The sequence below is a fragment of the Prionailurus bengalensis genome, chromosome C2 (assembly GCF_016509475.1).
Source record: "Prionailurus bengalensis isolate Pbe53 chromosome C2, Fcat_Pben_1.1_paternal_pri, whole genome shotgun sequence".
Classification (NCBI taxonomy): domain Eukaryota; kingdom Metazoa; phylum Chordata; class Mammalia; order Carnivora; family Felidae; genus Prionailurus; species Prionailurus bengalensis.
Window position 1 is genome coordinate 1,510,903 of NC_057350.1, and position 20,046 is coordinate 1,530,948.

At 52.4% G+C, this 20,046-nt stretch overlaps 1 protein-coding gene across 7 annotated transcripts in view; it reads right to left on the bottom strand.

Moving 5' to 3' along the window:
* ADARB1 (adenosine deaminase RNA specific B1) overlaps positions 1-20,046 on the bottom strand; it is a 141,385-nt gene that overhangs the window by 54,601 nt on the left and 66,738 nt on the right. For 2 of the 7 annotated variants that reach the window (XM_043593420.1, XM_043593417.1), the window contains exon 1: positions 14,717-14,838. The exons of 1 other annotated variant lie outside the window; for it this stretch is intronic. In XM_043593420.1, the coding sequence (XP_043449355.1) occupies positions 14,717-14,816 (100 nt within the window). In that variant the 5' untranslated portion in view covers positions 14,817-14,838. Of the gene's footprint in view, positions 1-14,716; positions 14,843-20,046 lie in introns of those variants that run through there. 4 more of the 7 variants (XM_043593422.1, XM_043593418.1, XM_043593419.1 and 1 more) reach the window with 4 other exon arrangements.

The following is a 20,046-nucleotide window of genomic DNA, read 5'->3' on the forward strand; positions in this document are numbered from 1 at the left end:
CCCATCCAAACCATGGAATACTATGTGGCAATGAAAAGGAGCAAACTATTGATATACACAACAGTCCGGAGGGATCGCCAGAGAATAGGGCTTCCTGGAAAAAACCAATCTCGTGGCCACTGCACGGACCCATGTATATTCCATTGATACATAACATTCTTGAAATGAGAACACTGTACAAATGGGGAACAGGTTAGCGGTCATCAAGGTTTGGGGAGGCTGTGGGTGTGGCCTCCCCGAACGGCAACAGGAGGGATCGGTGTGATAAAAGAATGTCCTGGATCTTGACTGTATGGAGGTCAACATCCTCATCGCAGGAGTGCACTGTGTAAAGCAAATATGGGCCCTCTCTCGTGTCATTTCCTTACGGCTATGTGTGGATGTACGTGATCTCAAGATAAGAAGTTAAATTAAGAGTAAGCAAAAGGCACACTACACAATGAAGCAACCCCCGGTCCGTGGAGGGCTCCCCTGGAGGTCTGGGACGACGAGAGTCCCCCTTGCAACAGTAATGACGGTGAGTCCGAGCGCAATGGTGCCGGGCTCTAACGGGGCTCACCTGACCTGTAGAGCTCACCTTGCTCACCTGCTCTTACATATTAAAACCCTAAAAAAAGGACATGGGAAATGTCTCACAGTAGAAAATGATCAGGCTGTGCCCGGGGGCGTGTGGTACATGCACATTAAGAATGGCAGCCAAAAATCTCCTGCAGAGCAGAAGTCAACATTTTCAGCTTCTACAAATGCCAACTCTTATACCAAAGGTTATAAAACAAAGCAAAATAATAAATGCAAGCACTTTAGGGCATTTCACGTAACCATTTTTCTTTCATTCTGCAAAGCACTTCTTCTGGCCTGGACTACAAACACATTAAGAATTAAAGCTCCACAAAAATCCCATACGGAACACAATTCCAGGAACGGCCAATTAGAGAAAAGCTTTATTTGACAGCAGTGTTTAAATAATTTCCTCCTTTTTCGGAATGCCCCTGCAGCAGTAGGAACTAAGCTAGGCTTGGGGGGCACCAAGGTGTGAAAAGACCCCTCAAGTTGCCATCAAAGGACCTGGATTTAAGGGTAACTGCATTCCAGTTAGAATTGCAACAGAACTAGGCCAGCTGGTTCTAAAGCTTATGTGGAGGAAGGAACAAGTCCGAACAGCCACAAGCACCAACTAGAGAAGCGATGAGGCAGGGCCAGACCTCCCAGACCGGACACAGTGCAGTGTCAACGCCCAAAACAGCATGCATGGTTCGCAGACGACCCATCGGTGTGATGGCGGCCAAGTCCAGGGTCACAACAAGCACACCCCAGAACTCACTGCGCGGACAACGTGGTGCCCCGAGTCAGTAACGAGTACTTCCTAACAAACAGGACTGGACGTGGGGTGACCACATGCAAGAACTGACTTCAAATGGCACGATTCAACCCGCTATGTTCTATTTCTCAGGTGGCGGGTGGCGGACAGTTATCTGCTGTATTATTGTACCTTTGTAGATGCACATGTTGTAACACGAAGTACACAACATGTGTGTAAAAAGAACGTTCCTCTTGTCTTCTGACGGTACCCTTATCTCTCCACCAGGGAGAGGGAAGCTGGGCATGTTCCTACCTCTTCATGCTCTCCCCTCCCTTTGGGAAAAAACATATTCTGGAATAAATATAAAGAACATGACTTACTTATACTAAAGATGTGCCGGAACAGGAATATTCTCTATTGTACTGCTATACTATCTTTAGGAATTCACTAAAAATGTATAGATTTAAAAAAAATGTTTAAGACAAGCAGTAAACTTGGTTAAAATTACTAGCAATTATTACTGGATTTTATCCATTTTTATTCTCAAAACAGAATGGTTTTAAGAAAAGTTTTACATATTACTTGTGGTTGTTATGGGTTTTATTTTTAACAGCCATACACTGCAAGTTTTTAAAAAGAGAAGTGTTAAAATGGAGGTTATTGGTGTTGATTCTTTACTATAAATCAAGCAACGTGCTAAAGTCTAGGTTAATTTTATAACTGTAGCAAAAATATTAAATGATGATTTGATTATGCACCAAAGGTAACCAAAATATAAAATTCTTAAATCATTTGAAGGAAAGTAACCTGAAATTCAACAACTTAATCATGTATGTTTAGAGAATAAATTTCATGATTTGTATTTTGCTTTCACTACTATACAAACAAAATACTATCACTGAAGTATCTGAAACATTCAATTTATAACATTTACAATAAAATATTCTTTTTCTAGGCAACCATCCAAGTAATGGATGTTGAATTATCCTTCAGAGATTCTGCATGCATTGAACAAGATATGGCAGGCTGTGCATAGGAAATAAAGTTCATGCATTACTGCTACAAACGTTTTTTCTAATGAAACACAACTTGGAATAATTATAATAAGCACAGCAATCAACAACAACAACAAAAACCCTCCTCGAACTAATAAGTAATTATAGCTAGGTTGCAATATAACAGGTTAACATACCAAAGTCAATTGCTTTCCCAGATACCAACAATAAATATATGGAATTTGAAATAAAAAATAAAATACTGTTTACATTAGCACCCCCCAAAAAATAAAACATTTAGGTATAAACCTAACAATATGTACAAGACCTATATAAGGAAAACTATAAAACTCTAACAAAATCAAAGACCTAAATTAACACAGAGACATTCCATATTCATGGATAGGACAACTCAATACTGTGAAGATGTCAGTTCTTCCCAACTTGGTCTGTCTGTAGATTGAATGTGATCCCCATCAAAACCCCAGCAAGTCATTTTGTGGCTATTGACAAACCGATTCTAAAGTTTATAGAGAGACAAAACACCCAGAATAATCAACACAATGTTGAAAAAGAACAAAGTTGGAGGACCGACACTACTGACTTCAGGACTCGCTGTAAAGCTACAGTGATCAAGACAGTGTGGTGGTGGAGAAAGGACACACAAATCGATCCATGGGACGGAACGGAGAACCCAGAAGGAGAGCCACACGGAGACAGCCGACGGATCCCTGACAAAGGAGCAAAGGCAATCAAGGGGGCAAAGAGTCTCTTCCACGAGGGGCGCTCGAAGGGGAATCTGGACGCAGACCTTACACTCCTCACAACAGTTCGCTCACAACGGATCGCAGACCCAAACGTAGAATGCAAAACTATCGAACGCCTGGAAGATGACACAGGAGACATCCTCGGGGACCTTGGACATGGGGATGACTTTTTAGATACAACACCAAAGGTACAACCTAACTGATAAGCTGGACTGCGTCAAAATGTAAAATCTCTGTTCTGCGAAAGACACTGGTAAGAGATGAGCAGACAAGCCAGAGACTGGGAGAAATATTTGCAACACGTGTATCTGATAAGAGAAGATATATCCAAAATACACCAACACTTAAAACTCAGCAATAAGAAAACGGACAACCCGATTAAAAAGTAGGCCAAAGACCCGAAGAGACACCTCACCAGAGAAGACATACAGACGTCACACGTCATCAGGGAAACGAAAATGAAAACGACAACGACGTCACCGTGCACCCGTGAGAACGGCCACAACCCGGAACACCGACAACACAGATCGCTGGCGGGGACGCGGAGCAGAAGGAACGCTCCCTCACTGCTGGCGGGAAAGCAGAGAGGGGCAGCCGCCGCGGAGGAAGGTTTGCCGGTTTCTTACAAAACCGAACACGCTCTGACCATACGACCCAGTGGTCGTGCTCCTTGAGGTCTACCCAGAGGAGGTGAACGTTCACGCCCACACGACAACCCGCAGGCGGATGTTTCCGGCAGCTTTATTCATAACTGCCAGACCTTGGAAGCCACCAAGGTGCCCTTCGGGAGGTGATGGGCAAACACACGGGTGCGTCCAGACGACGGGATGGTATTCGGCGCTAAGAAGGAGCGGGCCGTCACGCCACGAAGACACGGAGGGTCCGCGGGTGCATCTCACTAAGTGACAGCAGCCAATCTGAAAAGGCTGCACCCTGTACGATTCTATCTGGGCGACGTCCCGGAAAAGGCGGGACCATGGAGGCAACAGCAAGGTCAGGGGTTGCCAGGGGTGGTGGGGGTGGTGTGGATAAATGGGTAGAATGCGGAGGCTTTTAGGGCAGTGAAAACAAGCTCTGCGATACTATGATGGTGGACACGTGTTATCACACATTCGTGCAAACCCACAGATAGTAGCCAACATCGTAAGATCAGGTGTGGACGTGCCAGTGCAGGCTGTCCACCGTAAGAGGCACACTGTTGAGGTGGTGGGTGTTGGTAATGCAGGAGATGGTGTTTGGGGGGGGGGGGCGGTAAATCTGAGCTTCTCCTCAATTCTGCTGTGAATCAAAATCTGCTCTAAAAACGCGAAGTCTTAATTTTTTTTTAAAAAGGCGCAGCGATGCATAACAGCACTCATCATGTCAGCAGGGGAACACCGAAGAGAAGGGGACTCTCCCGAATCAGAAGAGCACACACGTCAGGAGGACAAACACGACAGTGACCCCCTTTGCCATCGGACAAGTGACAGGAGCTGCAGCCCTGTCGCTGCGGGCAAAGTCCCCCGTCCCGTTAATGCTGAGGGCACGGGTGGCACCTGGGGGCAGAGGGTGCAGGGGCGGTGCTGTGGGGGAGGCGGGAGGGCCCCGCGAGGCCCGGCGCACAGGAGACCCTGGCGTCTTCTGGATCGGCTGCAGGCTCGGTAGTGATTGCACCAATGCAAACGTGGGTGAATGTGTCCCCTCTGCAGTCTTACCTGCCCTGCGCACATGCAGCCGGTGTTCAAGCCTGGCACCTCCAGCCACCCGGGTTCTCTCTCCTCCCCCCCCCCACCCCCCGCCAGCTCTTCTCCCGAAGTAAGCACCACACATCCCAGCCTCCCCACCTCTGCCCCATCCCGTGCACCGGGCACCTCAAGCCGGGGCCCCGCGCATCCTCCCCGTGACGCGGCCGCTGTCTGCCCCTGGAGTCGGACATCGCCCCCACACCGCAGCAGGGTGTCTCATAAAGGTCACCAGGAAGTCCTGCAGCACTCGGACCCACACCCACAGGCTCCCCCACCGCCTGCTGGAGCCAGGGGGCCACCTCTCCCCGTACAGGGGGACGCCCTGGTCCCTCCTCACCACGCCCATCCCAGGGGCATCCTCAGCACCCTGCCAGCTGCCTTTCCACACGGAGCCACATGATCTCGGGTCACCAGACCTGCCCTGCTTTTCCCCCAGATCATGGCAGGCTGCACCTCCTCACAGGCCGCCACCCGGGAGAGCATCTGCCACCGTCCTAAGCCAGAGTGTCACTCTTCACCTCCCTCCCCTCACCGAGGCCTGTGACGTGCAGCCTGCCTCCCCACTTGGCTGTGAGGCCAGGCACCTCGGCCTCCTGGCCTCTACATGCCCAGCGCCCGCCTGTGAGGATGGGCCCGACGAGCGGCCCCGAGCTCTCCCACGTCCAGCTCCTTCTCCAGAGCCCTGCCTTTGTGTCAGATACACGGGGCTCACCGCAGCTCAGACAACCTAGCCGAGCCCCGCAGCTGGTCGGGAGTCCCCACCTCCAGCGCCTGCCCCGTCCCAGGGGCTTAACCTGCTGCTACAGCTGTTTCCCCTAAATAGGCCGCACTTTGCTCTGAGACCACAAACACCGCAGATGGCCGGCGGCCTACTGGACGGGAGCACGATGTGCTGGCTCCTCTCCGCTCCGGGTCTGCTGCTCTAATGAGGGCCATGTGCTGGTCTTTGCCAGAAGGAAAGACACAGGATTTTATCAATTTTTCCTAATTTATAACTTTTACTAAAACGTGCCAACTAGATGTCAACTTGTCCAAAAACAGACGAGCTACTGTTAACAACCAGGACCTTATTAGAGAACACAAAGCCCCCAGCCGCTGAGCCGGGCCGCATTCAGCACGGCGGCATGGGGAGACAGCGACCAGAGAAGTTCCCACACTGGGCACCCCGCCGAGGAGCCGGCCAGCGGCAAGCACACGGGCCCAAAGCAGAGGGCGAGCACGGAGACTGCCTTGGCAAAGACGAGAGCCCCAGATTTCCAACATGCTTCTAGTCACTTGCTTCCACCCAAGGATGCAAACCTGCTCTCTAGGGTTTTCCTGACATGGCCAACAGAGCACCCCAAACACGTGTGACTTCTCCCCCAGCACACGCTTGCACGTGAGCCCCACCACGGCAGGCTCCCAGGCTTGTGACCACTGGAGCCATAGACGCTACGTGCCCAGAAGGCCCTGGGCCACCGCTGAGGCCACCACACTGCTCCTGGAAGGCCCCAGGCCATCGCTGCAGCCTCCCCACTGCTCCCAGAAGGCCCCGGACCACCGCTGCGGCCGCCCCACTGCTCCCAGAAGGCCCTGGGCCAAGGCTGCGGCCGCCCCACTGCTCCAGAAGGCCCACTGCTTCCCCAGAACCAGTCCCAGCGCCCATCCCCCTGAGCGTTCCTCTCTGGCCGGACCCCCCTGCCCTTCCCAGCAGGCCTCAGAGCTGATCCTCTGTGCCTCCTGGTGTGCAAGATGGGGGCGTCCTGTCTGCAGTGACCCCAACTAATCACATTTGACTCCTGCTTGGATCTCTATTAGCAGCTTTCTTGAAAATGCGTCTAAAGTTAAGTACTAACTTTGCTCTTGAGTCCTTAAATCAGAAATAGTTGTGAACAAAGCAGCTGTGATCTGGTTCCTACCAATGTGAAAGGTTACCTTCTGAGTACAACTCATGACTGAGAAATGTCTTCCCAGTATCTATGATTATTACTCTCCTCTTACATGGGTCATAAGGGCCTTGTTCAAGGTCACACTCCACTGGAAGCCTGACGCACTTATGTGTGGCCTGCAGGACGGCTATTAGCAGGTGGAGGGGGGTGCTGGTGTGATGGTCCCAGCGAGCCCGGTTCAATTTCTAGCCAGGAGGCCTCCTGCAAGGCTCTCGGGGCTCCGGGTCTCTCTGGTCAGTAACGCTCACAGCATGCGGCCCGGTCCCTGCCTGCGGTGAGCACCGCGGGTGTCGGCCATTCACCACCACTGCGCGGAGCAGGCCAGCACAGATGCTTCTCCGCGTCCCATCGCCTGAGGCTGTTTTTGGTAAATCAGATCTCCAGGCTCACTTCACACAACAAGAGACAGACAGTAACTGAAGCAGAGATACTGAGACAACAGCAGACAAGTGCAGGGGATTGATTGTGTCCACACTATAAATTCCACAGCACACAGTAGAGGGGCTGCTTATTCATACTTTCCAGGGACTTAGAGTCATTCTTTTTTTTAAGATTTAAAAAACAAATTTTTTGGGGGGTTTATATATTTATTTTGAGAGAGAGGGGAGAGTATGAGCAGAGGAGAGGCAGAGAGAGAGAGAGGAAGAGAGAGAATCCCCAGCAGGCTCTGCACTGCCAGTGCAGAGCCCAATGTGGGGCTTGAACTCACAAACTATGAGATCAGGACCTGAGCTGAAATCAAGAGTCAAATGCTTAACCGACTGAGCCACCCGGGAGCCCCAGCATTAAAGTAATTCTTAAAGAAATATATTTTCGGGGCGCCTGGGTGGCTCAGTCGGTTAAGCGTCCGACTTCAGCCAGGTCACTATCTCATGGTCCGTGAGTTCGAGCCCCGCGTCGGGCTCTGGGCTGATGGCTCAGAACCTGGAGCCTGTTTCCGATTCTGTGTCTCCCTCTCTCTCTGCCCCTCCCCCGTTCATGCTCTGTCTCTCTCTGTCCCCAAAAATAAATAAACGTTGAAAAAAAAATTAAAAAAAAAAAAAGAAAGAAATATATTTTCAAAGTCAAGTCTCAAGTTCGCCTCTAAGCAGTACCCTTGCATGTGCGATCTGTGAACTCTGCACTCGACAGCACAATGACTACATTAGAGGATAAGAAACCAGAGTCAGGTGGGGCATCGCATGCAAACAATCAGCCAACAAAAGTGCATCTTACTTATATAAAAGCCAGTTATATTTTGAGTTAAAATCCTATCCGGGAAGGTTTTCAGTACACCAGTGTTCTAGACACGTGAGCCCTGGAACCGCCCCCTTACACGTAACCAGCTCACTCAGCTGAGCACTGGGCTGGCCGCACAGAACAGAGCAGCCAGGACTGAGTCACTCGCAGTCAGCACCTCGCACAGCCGGGCATGGTCATGGTCACGAAGCAATGAAGCCCAGAACCGCACGGGGCCACACGCAGCACCAAGTCGGAGCAGGAGAATGGGCCGACTGGTGTGCCCACAAACACAAAACACAAAGACAACTTGCTTTGGGGCTCACACAGCCTGAGGCCCAGTCCTCACCCAGCCCCTGATCCACACCTGGTGGGCCACGGGTGTGATGGCAGGTGCCAGAGGGAGAGCACCTCCAGGAAAGGCTGACTTCTTCCATCAGCTCTGCCGAGTCCCCTGGATAAATGGCCGTGCATCTCCCTGCACACCCAGGGGCCCTGGAGCGCCCCTGTCAGAAGGCAGCACCTTCTAGATGACCCTGAGGGAGGGAGGGGTGGAAGTAAGGGGGTGGGACGGACTCAGTGACCTCCCTGTGCCAGCCCACCTGGACATAAGAGCCACGTCTCCTCAGGCGATCTTTCAATAGCATTTATAGTCAATAATACAAACACAAACACCCAATTTAAAAAATGGTACACAAACAGGAACAAAACTTATAAAAGAATAAATGTAAATGGGCTTTGATAAGCTTCTTAGTTGTACCTCTTTGTAAGTAAGCAAAGAAAGATGTCAGTTGTCAAACTGTCAGAGAGCATTAAAGTCACAGGTTGGCTGAGTACAGGGAAGGGTCCCTGTACGGTGAACAGAAATGAGTGGCCTCCACGAAGGCCAAGGCCATGCCTCCTGCGGGAACACCTGGCCTGACTGGCCTTCTCCATGCTGGTGCCTGGGAGGGGGTAAAACCATCCCAAGGTTCAGCAGGACTGGGTGGGAGAGAGCAGGGGGCTGTAGGAGGTGCTCCAGGCAAACCCCACCGAGCAGGAGGGCTCTGAGCAGCTAGCACCGTGGTGGGGTGGGGGTCTTTGAGTGTGCGCTCACCTCCCAGGGGGACGCTGGGAAGGCCCGAAGCACGAGTCAGCACTACTGGGCTCCCACCATAATAACACAACACGAAGACTGAACTGCCACTAACCTTCAAACTCTGATTCCAGTTCTAACAACTGGACGAAACTCTGAAGACTGCTTAGATTCAAAGGTTTTGCTAAAAGAATTATGACCTTTGCAGGGCACCTGGGTGGCTCAGTCGGTTAAGCGTCAGACTTCGGCTCAGGTCACGATCTCACGGTCTGTGAGTTCGAGCCCCGCGTCAGGCTCTGTGCTGACAGCTCTGAGCCTGGAGCCTGCTCAGGATTCTGTGTCTCCCTCTCTCTTTGCCCCTCCCCCTGCTTGCTCTCTGTCTCTCTCAAAAATAAATAAAACGTTTTTAGGGGCGCCTGGGTGGAGCAGTCGGTTAAGCGTCCGACTTCAGCCAGGTCACAATCTCGCGGTCCGGGAGTTCGACGATCTCGCGGTCCGGGAGTTCGAGCCCCGCGTCGGGCTCTGGGCTGATGGCTCAGAGCCTGGAGCCTGTTTCCGATTCTGTGTCTCCCTCTCTCTCTGCCCCTCCCCCATTCATGCTCTGTCTCTCTCTGTCCCAAAAATAAATAAACGTTGAAAAAAAATTAAAAAAAAATAAATAAAACGTTTTTAAAAACTAAAAAAAAAAGAATGATCACTTTTCCTTTTCCATGAAGTTAATTTTGCGCCTGTATCTCCGATTTCTTACAATAAGCATTGCTTCCATAATGACAAAAATGGAGTTTTCATTCTGAGCCACCGTCCTACACATGCCTTACTTTGCAGACTCTGAAAGCGGGCTGGGAAGTCGCAGACCCCCGTCTGAAGCCGGTGGGCTCGGTCTCCACAGTCCCCTGTGCTGCAGCCCCTGACAGAGCTGCACACGTCCCGCAGGTGTAACGGCGAATACAGGATGCCTTGCAGACCCGCACGACGTCGGACCTCAGAGAGACGTTGCAAGTGGCCGAACCACACGCAGAACTAAAACCTGCCAGGCAGACGACAAGCCAGCGGGATGTGGCTACCCGGGGGGCACAGTGAGGGAGGGTCACACGGTGACCTTGGGGCAGGCCCCCCCAACTCGCCAGAAGCCTCCGTAGACGGACATCGCTGGTACCAGGGGACCAAAGGAGTCTGAGCACTGAGGCGATCTGCAAATCCGAGGCATCATTCCACTCGATCGGCACCATTACACATACTATTCTAAACGTGTCTGTTTTATACCTAGCAAACACACAGAAACGAGTCTGCCTGAGATGAAATTCTGTGGTTTACGAGGTCCCCACAAACCCCTCGGATGGCCGCCGGCTCTCTCCCGCACTGTCCCACGGCCACCGCAGAAGGGGCTCCAGAGGACGAGCGAGAACCCCCGGGATGGAGCCAGCGATCCCCCCAGACTTGGGGTGTAAGAGGCCCCACACGAGGGCAGGGTGCATACTCCGGCTGGGGGTATCCGTCACGAGGCTCCCAGGCCGCCCGCCCAGGGTGCGCCACATGACGTGGTGTGCAAAGACGCAGGGCTCTCTCCCTGGGGAGGCGCTGCGTTCTTCGTCGCGCGCGCTGTGCCTCCAGGCCCGGCCACGCAGCCGCCTGTGCGCCGCTCTGTGTTCTCGCCCACCCTCCTCTGCTGGACCGGCACGGGGGCGACCCCCTGCGTGACTCCCGAACCTTCTGGCAAAGAACAAAAAGAAGCCTGAAGCCACGGGTGACGGACGGCAGGGGCCGGCTCTGTCTCAGAGCACTGGGGTTGCGCCTCACGCGGTCATGCCCTCCGGCCCTCTCCCCTCGCACTGCCCGCCTGTGCTCGCACGTGCACGTGCACGGACCGCCGTGCTCGCTCTCCTTCGCGGCCTCCCCTGCTCCCCAGCATGGCATGCCTGAGCAAATGCACACGCGTCGTTGAAGCCTGATTCCAGAACAACAAAACGTTACCAGCTCAGAATCGACTACGGTGGAAGAAAAGCCTTCACGGAGCATTGTGGTTATAACCACGCTTTGTCCTTCAAAATGGATGCACGCTAGCAACGCATTTGCAACGCAGTCTCTATTTGCTCTGCTTAACACAACCTAATTAAAATCTCGCTTATCTGAAAAACACACTGTATTTTCTGGAATCAGGAAAAGAAGCCGACGTGAACGATATTTTCAACGTGAACACTAGTAATTACACTAAGGACAGGCAGTGTTCAGATTTGAGCCAATTTTCATACTATTTCCAGAACACCCTCACAAACCTTACTCTACAGGTTTGCTTTACGACTTCAACTGTCGACCTGGAGCGTCTCTGACTTTCTCTAAAGCGTCCCCTCTGGCGGAAGGAGCTCCTCCCAAGCAAGCAGGGTCCCCACCTGTGCCGGGAAGCCCCTCAGCATGAAAGCCACAAAATGCACGCACATCTGTCACAACAGGTTCTAGAAAACCTAGGCCTTCTATCTTCTGCTGTTGTTCACTGTTGGGGTGCAGGGCTCAGCAAGTGTCTGCGCATGGGCCCTTCTCCTGGAAGACAGGCGACGTCGATTCCTGCCGGAGACTGGGGAAGAGCCGTCCCCTCCTCCCCAACACACAGAGCAGAGCAGAGTGCATGACACAAGTCCACCCTCCTCGTCCACCGAACGGTACTTGAGGTGGCTCGTTCCGGAGCAAATCCCAAGCCTGAGAGTTGGGGCGGTCCTTCTGCCACTGCCACCCTATCACCTACACCTGCCTGTCCTGTGCATGCCCAAGCCCCTGGTGCCAGCACACCAAAGGCTCTAATGGGAACTGTCGGATGGGTGGGTGGGTGGGTGGATGGTGGACAGGCAGATGAGCGATGGGTGGAAGGATGGATGATGGACAGGCAGATGAATGATGGGTGGAAGGATGGGTGGATGGGTGGATGGATGGGTAGATGGGTGGGTGGGTGGATGGTGGACAGGCAGATGAGCGATGGGTGGAAGGATGGATGGATGGGTAGATGGATGATGGACGGGTACATGAATGAGTGAATGGGTAGAGCTGTAGAGGGGTGGGTGGTGGACAGGATGGGTTGACGGATGGATGAGAGACGGATGGGTGGATGAATGAACGGGTAGATGGGTGGATAGACGGGTAATTTCCATCCAACCCTGTGTCTCGAGTTGTCATAGTGCTCGGCACCTCACGAGGAGGCACTCTCTCAGCAAGGTGAGACCAGGGAGAAGCCTGGTGTGACAGCCACCTGCTCTCTCGGGTGCTGCCTGCTTCACCCACAACCGGCTGCATCTCCTGACTCTACACGGAATAGATGGCCTGTTCTGTAGCAGGACTCAGAGGAAGCACACCTCTATGGGTCTGGGTCTCCATTTCTACGAACGGTCCCCACATCCTGTTCTCTTTTTGATCCTGGAAACATGGGGGATCCCAGCCTCAGACCTCAGCACAGTTCAGAGCTGCTGCCCATGTGACAGCAGTCATCAGACGGGGTGCGGGAGGGCTAGGCACAGATAAGGGCGTTATCACAATTAAGACAGGTAAGTATTCAACGAGAAAGCCTTTAATGTGGAAGACAGAGGCTCTGTCACACAATGAGGGGTGGGGGGGGGCAAGAGAATGCTGCGTCACCCGCCTGCCACAATGTTTTACTCAGCAGCTGTGCCCCAAGTGGAAAGAAGGCAACAGCGGCAGCCACCTGGACTGGCTGGGGCCCCGGGAAGGCTGGTGTGCGGGGCCTGACTGTCCCAGCAGCCTCTGCTTTGTGGAGGTCCCGGGTGATGTTGAAATTGCACAGTATTCCTTTTAAACCGTAATTTTCTGATGACTCAGCCAATCTACGTGAGCCTCACACAGTCAACAGCCAGTGACCCGCGCCAGAGAAGGGAGTGACTGTGGGTCATTCGGAAGCCATGGAAGATCCCTGAGATCGTATCGCTCCTGAGGCCAACACATAACCCGCTGCTACGCTGTTCTAACACATAATTAAGTTTGGAAAAGCTCACATTATACCAGTCTTAGGAAAAATTCAACACACGTGATTTGGAGCACCTTAAGATTGTATAATACTAAGAGACTATGTTTCGTATCTTGTAAAACTTTGCCCATTTGATGTAAGTGGAACACTGATCATTTTTAAAGGCCGAAGGGAAACTAACACACAACATGCTCGGGAACCCTCACCGTGGGCTTCCACACACGGGACCGCGCAGTGAACACCACTCGCTCGATCCGGGGGCTTGACTGCTCCATCTCGCAGCACTCTGTCTCTTACGCTGTTGCCCCAAAATTACAGCCTGTTTGAAAATGGTTTTCCTAGAGGAGAAAAAGATTCTAGAATGCACGAAGAGGACATTTGGACATTCATCCCCATCGAGTGGGACTAGCACCAACCATCCGAATCACAGCAAGTTCCAAAAAAAAAAAACCAAAAACTGACCATTATTCTTGTACTTTTCAATATTTTCTTCAAATGCTTAGTGATGAGGGGCCATGGAAAAGAATAGTGGCCATCCTAAATTCAGGGTGTTTAATCAACATTTCTTAGTTTTTGCTTTTACCTTTGTCTTAAGGACACCCTTCTTTTCAATGCTTAACTGAGGGAACAAAGGGCAGCACAGCAGCCTGAGGCAGGGGTGTGCCACAGCTGCGGGCCCCAGCACCGGGTCCCCTGGGCAAGCGTCCCCTGGGCACGGGCGCTTTCCTCCCGGATGCACGCACCGGCAGGATGTCCGCCCCTGAAGTCTACAGATGACGACGCCCTCACTGCTCCCAGACACAGCTCTGTTGGGCGCAAGCATCTTTCTGGACTCAGCACGACTGCTCCTCTCAGGTGGCTTTCTTCTTCTTTTCTCTGGGAAGTCACACTGAACACGGTGGCTCGCCTTATTCCCCGCAGGGGTGACACTCTCCGGCCACAGATCGTCCCGAGCATTCTGGGGTAGTGCAACGGCGTCCTGGTCCTACCGGTTGGTGGGCAAGAAGGGGACGCCCACCAAGGGAGGCTCACTGGACGGCAGGCCAGTCCCCTCACCAGAAGCATCTTTTCACCTGACACACGTTCGATTAGTTAACTGTCGGCGTACGAGGACGGGGAACCCTCAACACCCTTTGAGCAACAACTCGCCCCACGGCCAGCGGTTTGTGACTTTTACCGTCACGGAGAGCTTTTAAGCCCGGTGTTAGGAAAAGGTACGCAGAGTTTCAATGCCCTAAAACATCAAGTTGAACTAGAGACTAAAGTGACCTGGTGCTGAATGCAAGGAACCTGTTCTCCGTGTTCTTAAAAGGAAACTATTCTCACAAGGGCTGCCGCAGCCTTACTTCCCACAGCGTGAAGAGGAGTTTTAAGGCTACAAAAGTTACCAACAGAGAGGGGCAGCGAAGGAGAAGTCATTATGAGGCGTCTGTCTCAGGAGGAAAAATCTTTTAGTACCCAACACTACAAACTCCTAAGCCTTCATAAATCTCTTCCTAAAAATATACCTTAAACAACTGAGGCTAAAATGCCTTCTATACATGCGCTTTTAAACCTACCTTCTAAAACAAGCCCCCTCTCAAACTGCATGCGACGCCAACGTAAGGAACCAGGCACCTGGAAAGGGGAGGCGGGAGGTCCCCGGCATCGGCATCGGCAGGACCCCGAAGCAGTCCGCCCCAGAAAGCACGGCATCACAGGCAAGCCCAGCGTTTACGTTTTAGGATCAGAGCCAAACGGGTTACCTCTCCTCTCGGAGCGTTTCCTGCGCCTCCTTTTCCATCGACGCCCCGCGATGCCGAAGAAGGCCCCCGTGCTCACGGGGCCGGCAAGGAGCGAGGCCATGCGGACGAGCGAGGCCAGCGCCGCCCGGCCCCCCCCGGCCACCGCCGCCGCCGCCGCCAGCGGGCATCCCCTGCCGCCTCGGGGAAGCAGCCCCCCTCTGCCCCCGGCTCATCCCTCAAACTGCAGAACCAGGGCTTCGCCAACACCACAGCGCCTTCGAAGCACACCGCCCAGCAGTGACGTGTGACAGTTAACCCTTCCGTGCGGGCCCGGACACAGCAGCGCGAGCGGGAGCGAAAGGCGCGCGGGGACCCCTTCCAGGGCAGCGGGAAGCTCCACTGGGACCCGCACAGTCCTGCCTGGAAAAGGCTGCTGTCGCCTTTAAAAGGGACAGGGCTCCTCAAAGGAGGAGGTGGAAGCGTCGCTACAGGAGTGCGGTTTACAAAACAAAGCTGCGGAAATGCACAGGGCACGGGCGCCCCGCTGAGCCCCAGCAGGCGGCTGCCACACGGTGCGGTGCGGTGCGGGACCACAGCCCTGGCCCCTGGATGTGGGGCACGCCCCACCTATGTTCCCACCGCCCTCCCCGCCCCCTCCCAGCCCCATTCCAGGGATCGTGTCCCCCTCCCCTCCGGAGCCACACACAGACCTGCCGGCTCCTCTGCGGGGGGTACAGCCGGAGGGGGGGGGGGGCGACACCGAGCCTTTTCACAGGCCACCAAGCCCTGGGGGCTGTCTCTGGGATCCAGCATCTAGGGCTGACGCGGGACAAGCCGCAGCCCTCAACACCCTCCTGTCCAGACGAACGCCATTCAGGCCCCAGGGAGACACCATCCCAGATCTCGGCTCTGCATCCTTGAAACAAAAGGCACCTGCACCCAAAAGCCCTGAACAGCCGGGTGTCCTGGGAGGAGTCAGGAGGGGGAGGATGCCGTGGCAGAGCACTGGGGTAGAAGAGGAGACCGATGAACTCACCCAACTCTCCTCTCAATGCAGAGCAATCATATCTTGTACAACAAAGTTCCTTCCCAGTAACGCCCAGCATCCATTTTCCAGCTCACTATTCTACAGGCACACAAGCTGACACGGGATTCCGCACGACTGCACACGGTGCCTGAGGAGTGTGCCCCCATACAAAGCAGTTCCTATTACGCTCACATTTGTGCGTGTGCACGCCCAGACACCCTCCAGGTAACTCACGCCCTGTGCTGGCAGCCAGATCGACGGGGGACACCACCATCGCCGAGAGTTCCACTTTTTATAAAATTATTAATGTGATCTAACTAAATTTTCAAAGTGTTAAATTAAAAATCAGCTTTTGGGGCACCTGGGTGGCTCAGTCGGTTAAGCATCGACTTCAGCTCAGGTCATGATCTCACCGTTCGTGAGTTCGAGCCCCGCGTCGGGCTCTGTGCTGACAGCTCAGAGCCTGGAGCCTGCTTCGGATTCTGTGTCTCCCTCTCTCTCTGCCCCTCCCCTGCTCATGCTCTGTCTGTCTAGCACTCAAAAATAAATGAACATTTGGGGAGCCTGGGTGGCTCAGTCGGTTAAGCGTCCAACTTCAGCTCAGGTCACGATCTCGCGGTCCGTGAGTTCGAGCCCCGCGTCGGGCTCTGGGCTGACGGCTCAGAGCCTGGAGCCTGCTTCGGATTCTGTGTCTCCCTCTCTCTCTGCCCCTCCCCTGCTTGGGCTCTCTCTCTCTCTGTCTCTCAAAAATAAATAAATGTTAAAAAATTTTTTTTAATTCAGTTGTCTTTAAATAATTTGACTTAAACATTTGATGTTAACTGTAATTTATATTTTGTAACTTACATTTAATAGATAATTTTTAAAAAAGTATTTTCTGAAAACATGAACAAATCACCGAATTTTACTTGTTTACTGAAATTCACATTTTTGACAGGCATACAGTCAAATTTTGTACTATTTTAAACTCAATTATGTATTTTATTTTTAATCGTTTGGACTAAGGATCAGGTAATAAGTATTTTAGACTTTGTGGTCCCATGTCTCTGTTGCTTACAAACTCATGGAGGATGTCATGGCCTTGGGGGTGGGACTGAGAGAGAAGCTTCTGGCAAAGGCTCTTCCCCAGGTCTGGGACAGATTCCTTCGGGAAGCAGAGAGATCCTTCTTTCTTACAGCCTTCTCGGCCTGTGAGATGGGTGTGGGGCTGGGGGTGGGGGAATTAAGGTGACAGTGACAGCCCACGGTGCCATGCCAGCCCTGCAGACCACCCCTACGAAGCCTCCAGGCACCGGCGGGACAGAACCCGCGGCCCATCCTCAGGGAGGAAGAGGAAAGTGCAGCGGCAGGTGGAACCACAGAACCCGGCTCTTAGGAGACACCGGAAGGAACCCAGCCTGAAAGCGGGGGCAGGGAACATCAGGTCTGGGCACCGTCCACGTGCATAGCCAGATGGTTCCCACGGGGACCACGCAGGACCAACGCACAGGCAGGCGGAGTTCTTACGGCTCTGTGGCCACCAAGCTGGAGGTGCCCTGCTGCTGTGCTGTGCCCACAAAGGCCTGGCCCAACATACCCAAGACGCCCTAGTTTGGCAGAAGCAGCACTTGGACACCAAACAACCTCCCTCTCTCCAGACAGACATCACCGCCTTCGCAACTTCACGTGACAAGTGGCCTTGGAAAAAATCGTCGCCGGCACCACGCACCTGCACTGGCATTCCTGCCAGCGGCCACTCGGGACCTTGGGAGCTTGGAATCCCTGTCAAGTTCAGAAGCACACTCTATCCCCAGTGGAGGAATTTAAAAGGAACCCACAGGAATGAGAACCAAGAAACCACAAAGGAAACCATGGAGGAAAACATATGCAGTCTTCAATTACTTTAAATAAGAAGCGAGAAAATTTCTTTGGACTTATTTTATAATACCAAGTTACTTATTGTATTTAAAGCCTGGGTACGTCCATGTTTGTTTGTTTGTTTGTTTTTTATTAATTGTTCCCTTGCTACGCATCAAAACAAGTTAGGTACCTGACCGTGAAAATGGCCACACACTCTGATTAACCAGGCTGGAGATGCTGAGGACAAGCCAGAAGCTCAAAACCCAGAGCACAGCAAGGGACTCATGTGAGAAGACCACGGAGAACAACATGGCCTCCAACCCCTCTGAGGACACAAGGGCCCAGGCGGGGAGCACACGGCCACTGGGCCTGGAGCACAGAGAACAACAGGGGCTCCAACCCCTCCGAGGACACACGGGCTGGAGGAGCGCACACAGCCATTGGGACTGGGCCCAAGGGTATCTTAATGGGGACTGAACCAAGGAAGCAGCAATTTGAGAAATAGAGCCAGAACTTCTGGAACTCTCTTATGCAGAAGAAAGAGCTTAACACTGTCAGAATCTTGAGCAATCCAGATATAATGCAACATAGCTTTTTTTTTTTTTTAAAGGTAAATGGTAAAAAGCTGTCTGGGCTCTAGATTTTTTATGAAGAGACTATTCTGAGACAATAATGGTCAAAGAAGTTGGGTAAAAACAAGGAACATCCCCGTGCTATGAGAAGACACTCCCGTTTTTAATGTTTTCTCTTTCTCCATTAGGGTTTTGGTCTCTCCAGAAAGCTGAGCTCAGTGGTGGCCCCAGGCTCTAGCTCATCCCCCACTTGGAAAGGGGGGCTAGCCACGTCAGCCCCACCCTGCCTCACCCGCAGGCACAGCACAGGCAAGGCCACCTGGAGGTCAGAACAAGCTGCTGGGTGACCCCGGGGCACCAGTTTCCTCTCTGTGCCCTTGAGAGGAGAAAATTACGATTTCTCCATCTCTGTCACAACCCTGACCTGAAAGAGACAAAACGTGTTACATCAAGACATACCGCAATTTATAAAAAGCGTATTCATAAAAGAAAAGCTTGCGAAGTGAAAAATTCGCGTATGCGCTTACGCATAAAATTCTTACGGCACGAATCAGATAAACCCAGAAGCAGAAAACTGCTAAATCAAGGGCTGGTACAGAGGCTGTGTGGACTGACTCAAAGGCTCCTGGCTGGTGCCTGCCAGAGCTTACCCACCACACCAGCGCACATACGGACCGACGAAAACCCACTCCACGCACTGCTCCGTGGGAATCTGTCAACTAAGACGCTGCCTGAAGTGGAAACACACTAAGACCACACTCCAAGAGATATGCTATCATTAAAAGTTAATTTGGAAATTATAGTTAATGCTGTGAAAGACACAGCGGTAAGTTTGTTAGTAGACCCCCCGCTGGTGTCGTCCTGACGTCTGCGTGTCTGCCTTGGGTTACGCGCGCCACGTTGTCAATGGAGACATCGTTCCAACTGCTTTCTTAGATGCTGCATTTGTCTACCTGGCATACATTTATTGCAGGGAAAAATCATACTAACTCTATTTTCTTTGTCCTGATGCTCTGGCATTTAGGCACCTTATAGACCCAGGGAGAGACTGCCCCTCCCAGGGCTAGCCAATTCTTTTTTTTTTTTTTTTAATGTTTTTATTTATTTTTGAGAGACAGAGAAACAGAGTATGAGCATGGGAGGGGCAGAGACAGAGGGAGACACAGAATCAGAAGCAGGTTCCAGGCTCTGAGCTTTCAGCACAGAGCCCGATGTGGGCTCAAACTTACGAACCGAACCGTGGGATCATGACCTCAGCCAAAGTCAGATGCTCAACCGACTGAGCCCTCCAGGCGTCCCCAGGGTGAGCCATCTCTTAAAGACAGCAAAGGGGTCAGCCAGGAGTGTACCTTCTTATGCAAACAACCTCCTCACTTCTTTATGTAACTCTCACATCAAGCTAGTGTTGCCTTTGTTCTAAAGCATTCCAGGGCCCGGGACCAGGCAACTAGAAACCAAATACAGCCCAAAGCCTGCCGTGATCATTCAAACGGCCAATCTGCAACTGCTCCCCCTGCCCCCTCTTGCCCTTCCTGTGGAAACCCTAAGAACGGCTCTGGCCTAGTCCTTCCCCTCACCCTGGGCCAAGCCTGGCTCACTGTGTGGTCCGTGTGGCACGGCCCCTCCTCTAGGGAAATGTAAGTCATAAAGTCTTCTTTCGGTGGCACTGGCCTCCCCGCGATGTCATAAAGTAGAGCCCCGGGGGGACAGTGGGACAGCAGTACCATTCTCGAGACCGGCCTGGTCTACTTAGTGTTACGTAGACTTAGGTAGACTGGTCTCCCAAGTCTACTTAGTGTTGCCTCTTAACCAAAGGGCAGGTAACAGTCTATGAAACAAAAAACAGGCCGTCATATTGTGCAATCCTATCTGACATCTGCCCTGCATTCATATAAAACACTGGGTAAAAATGG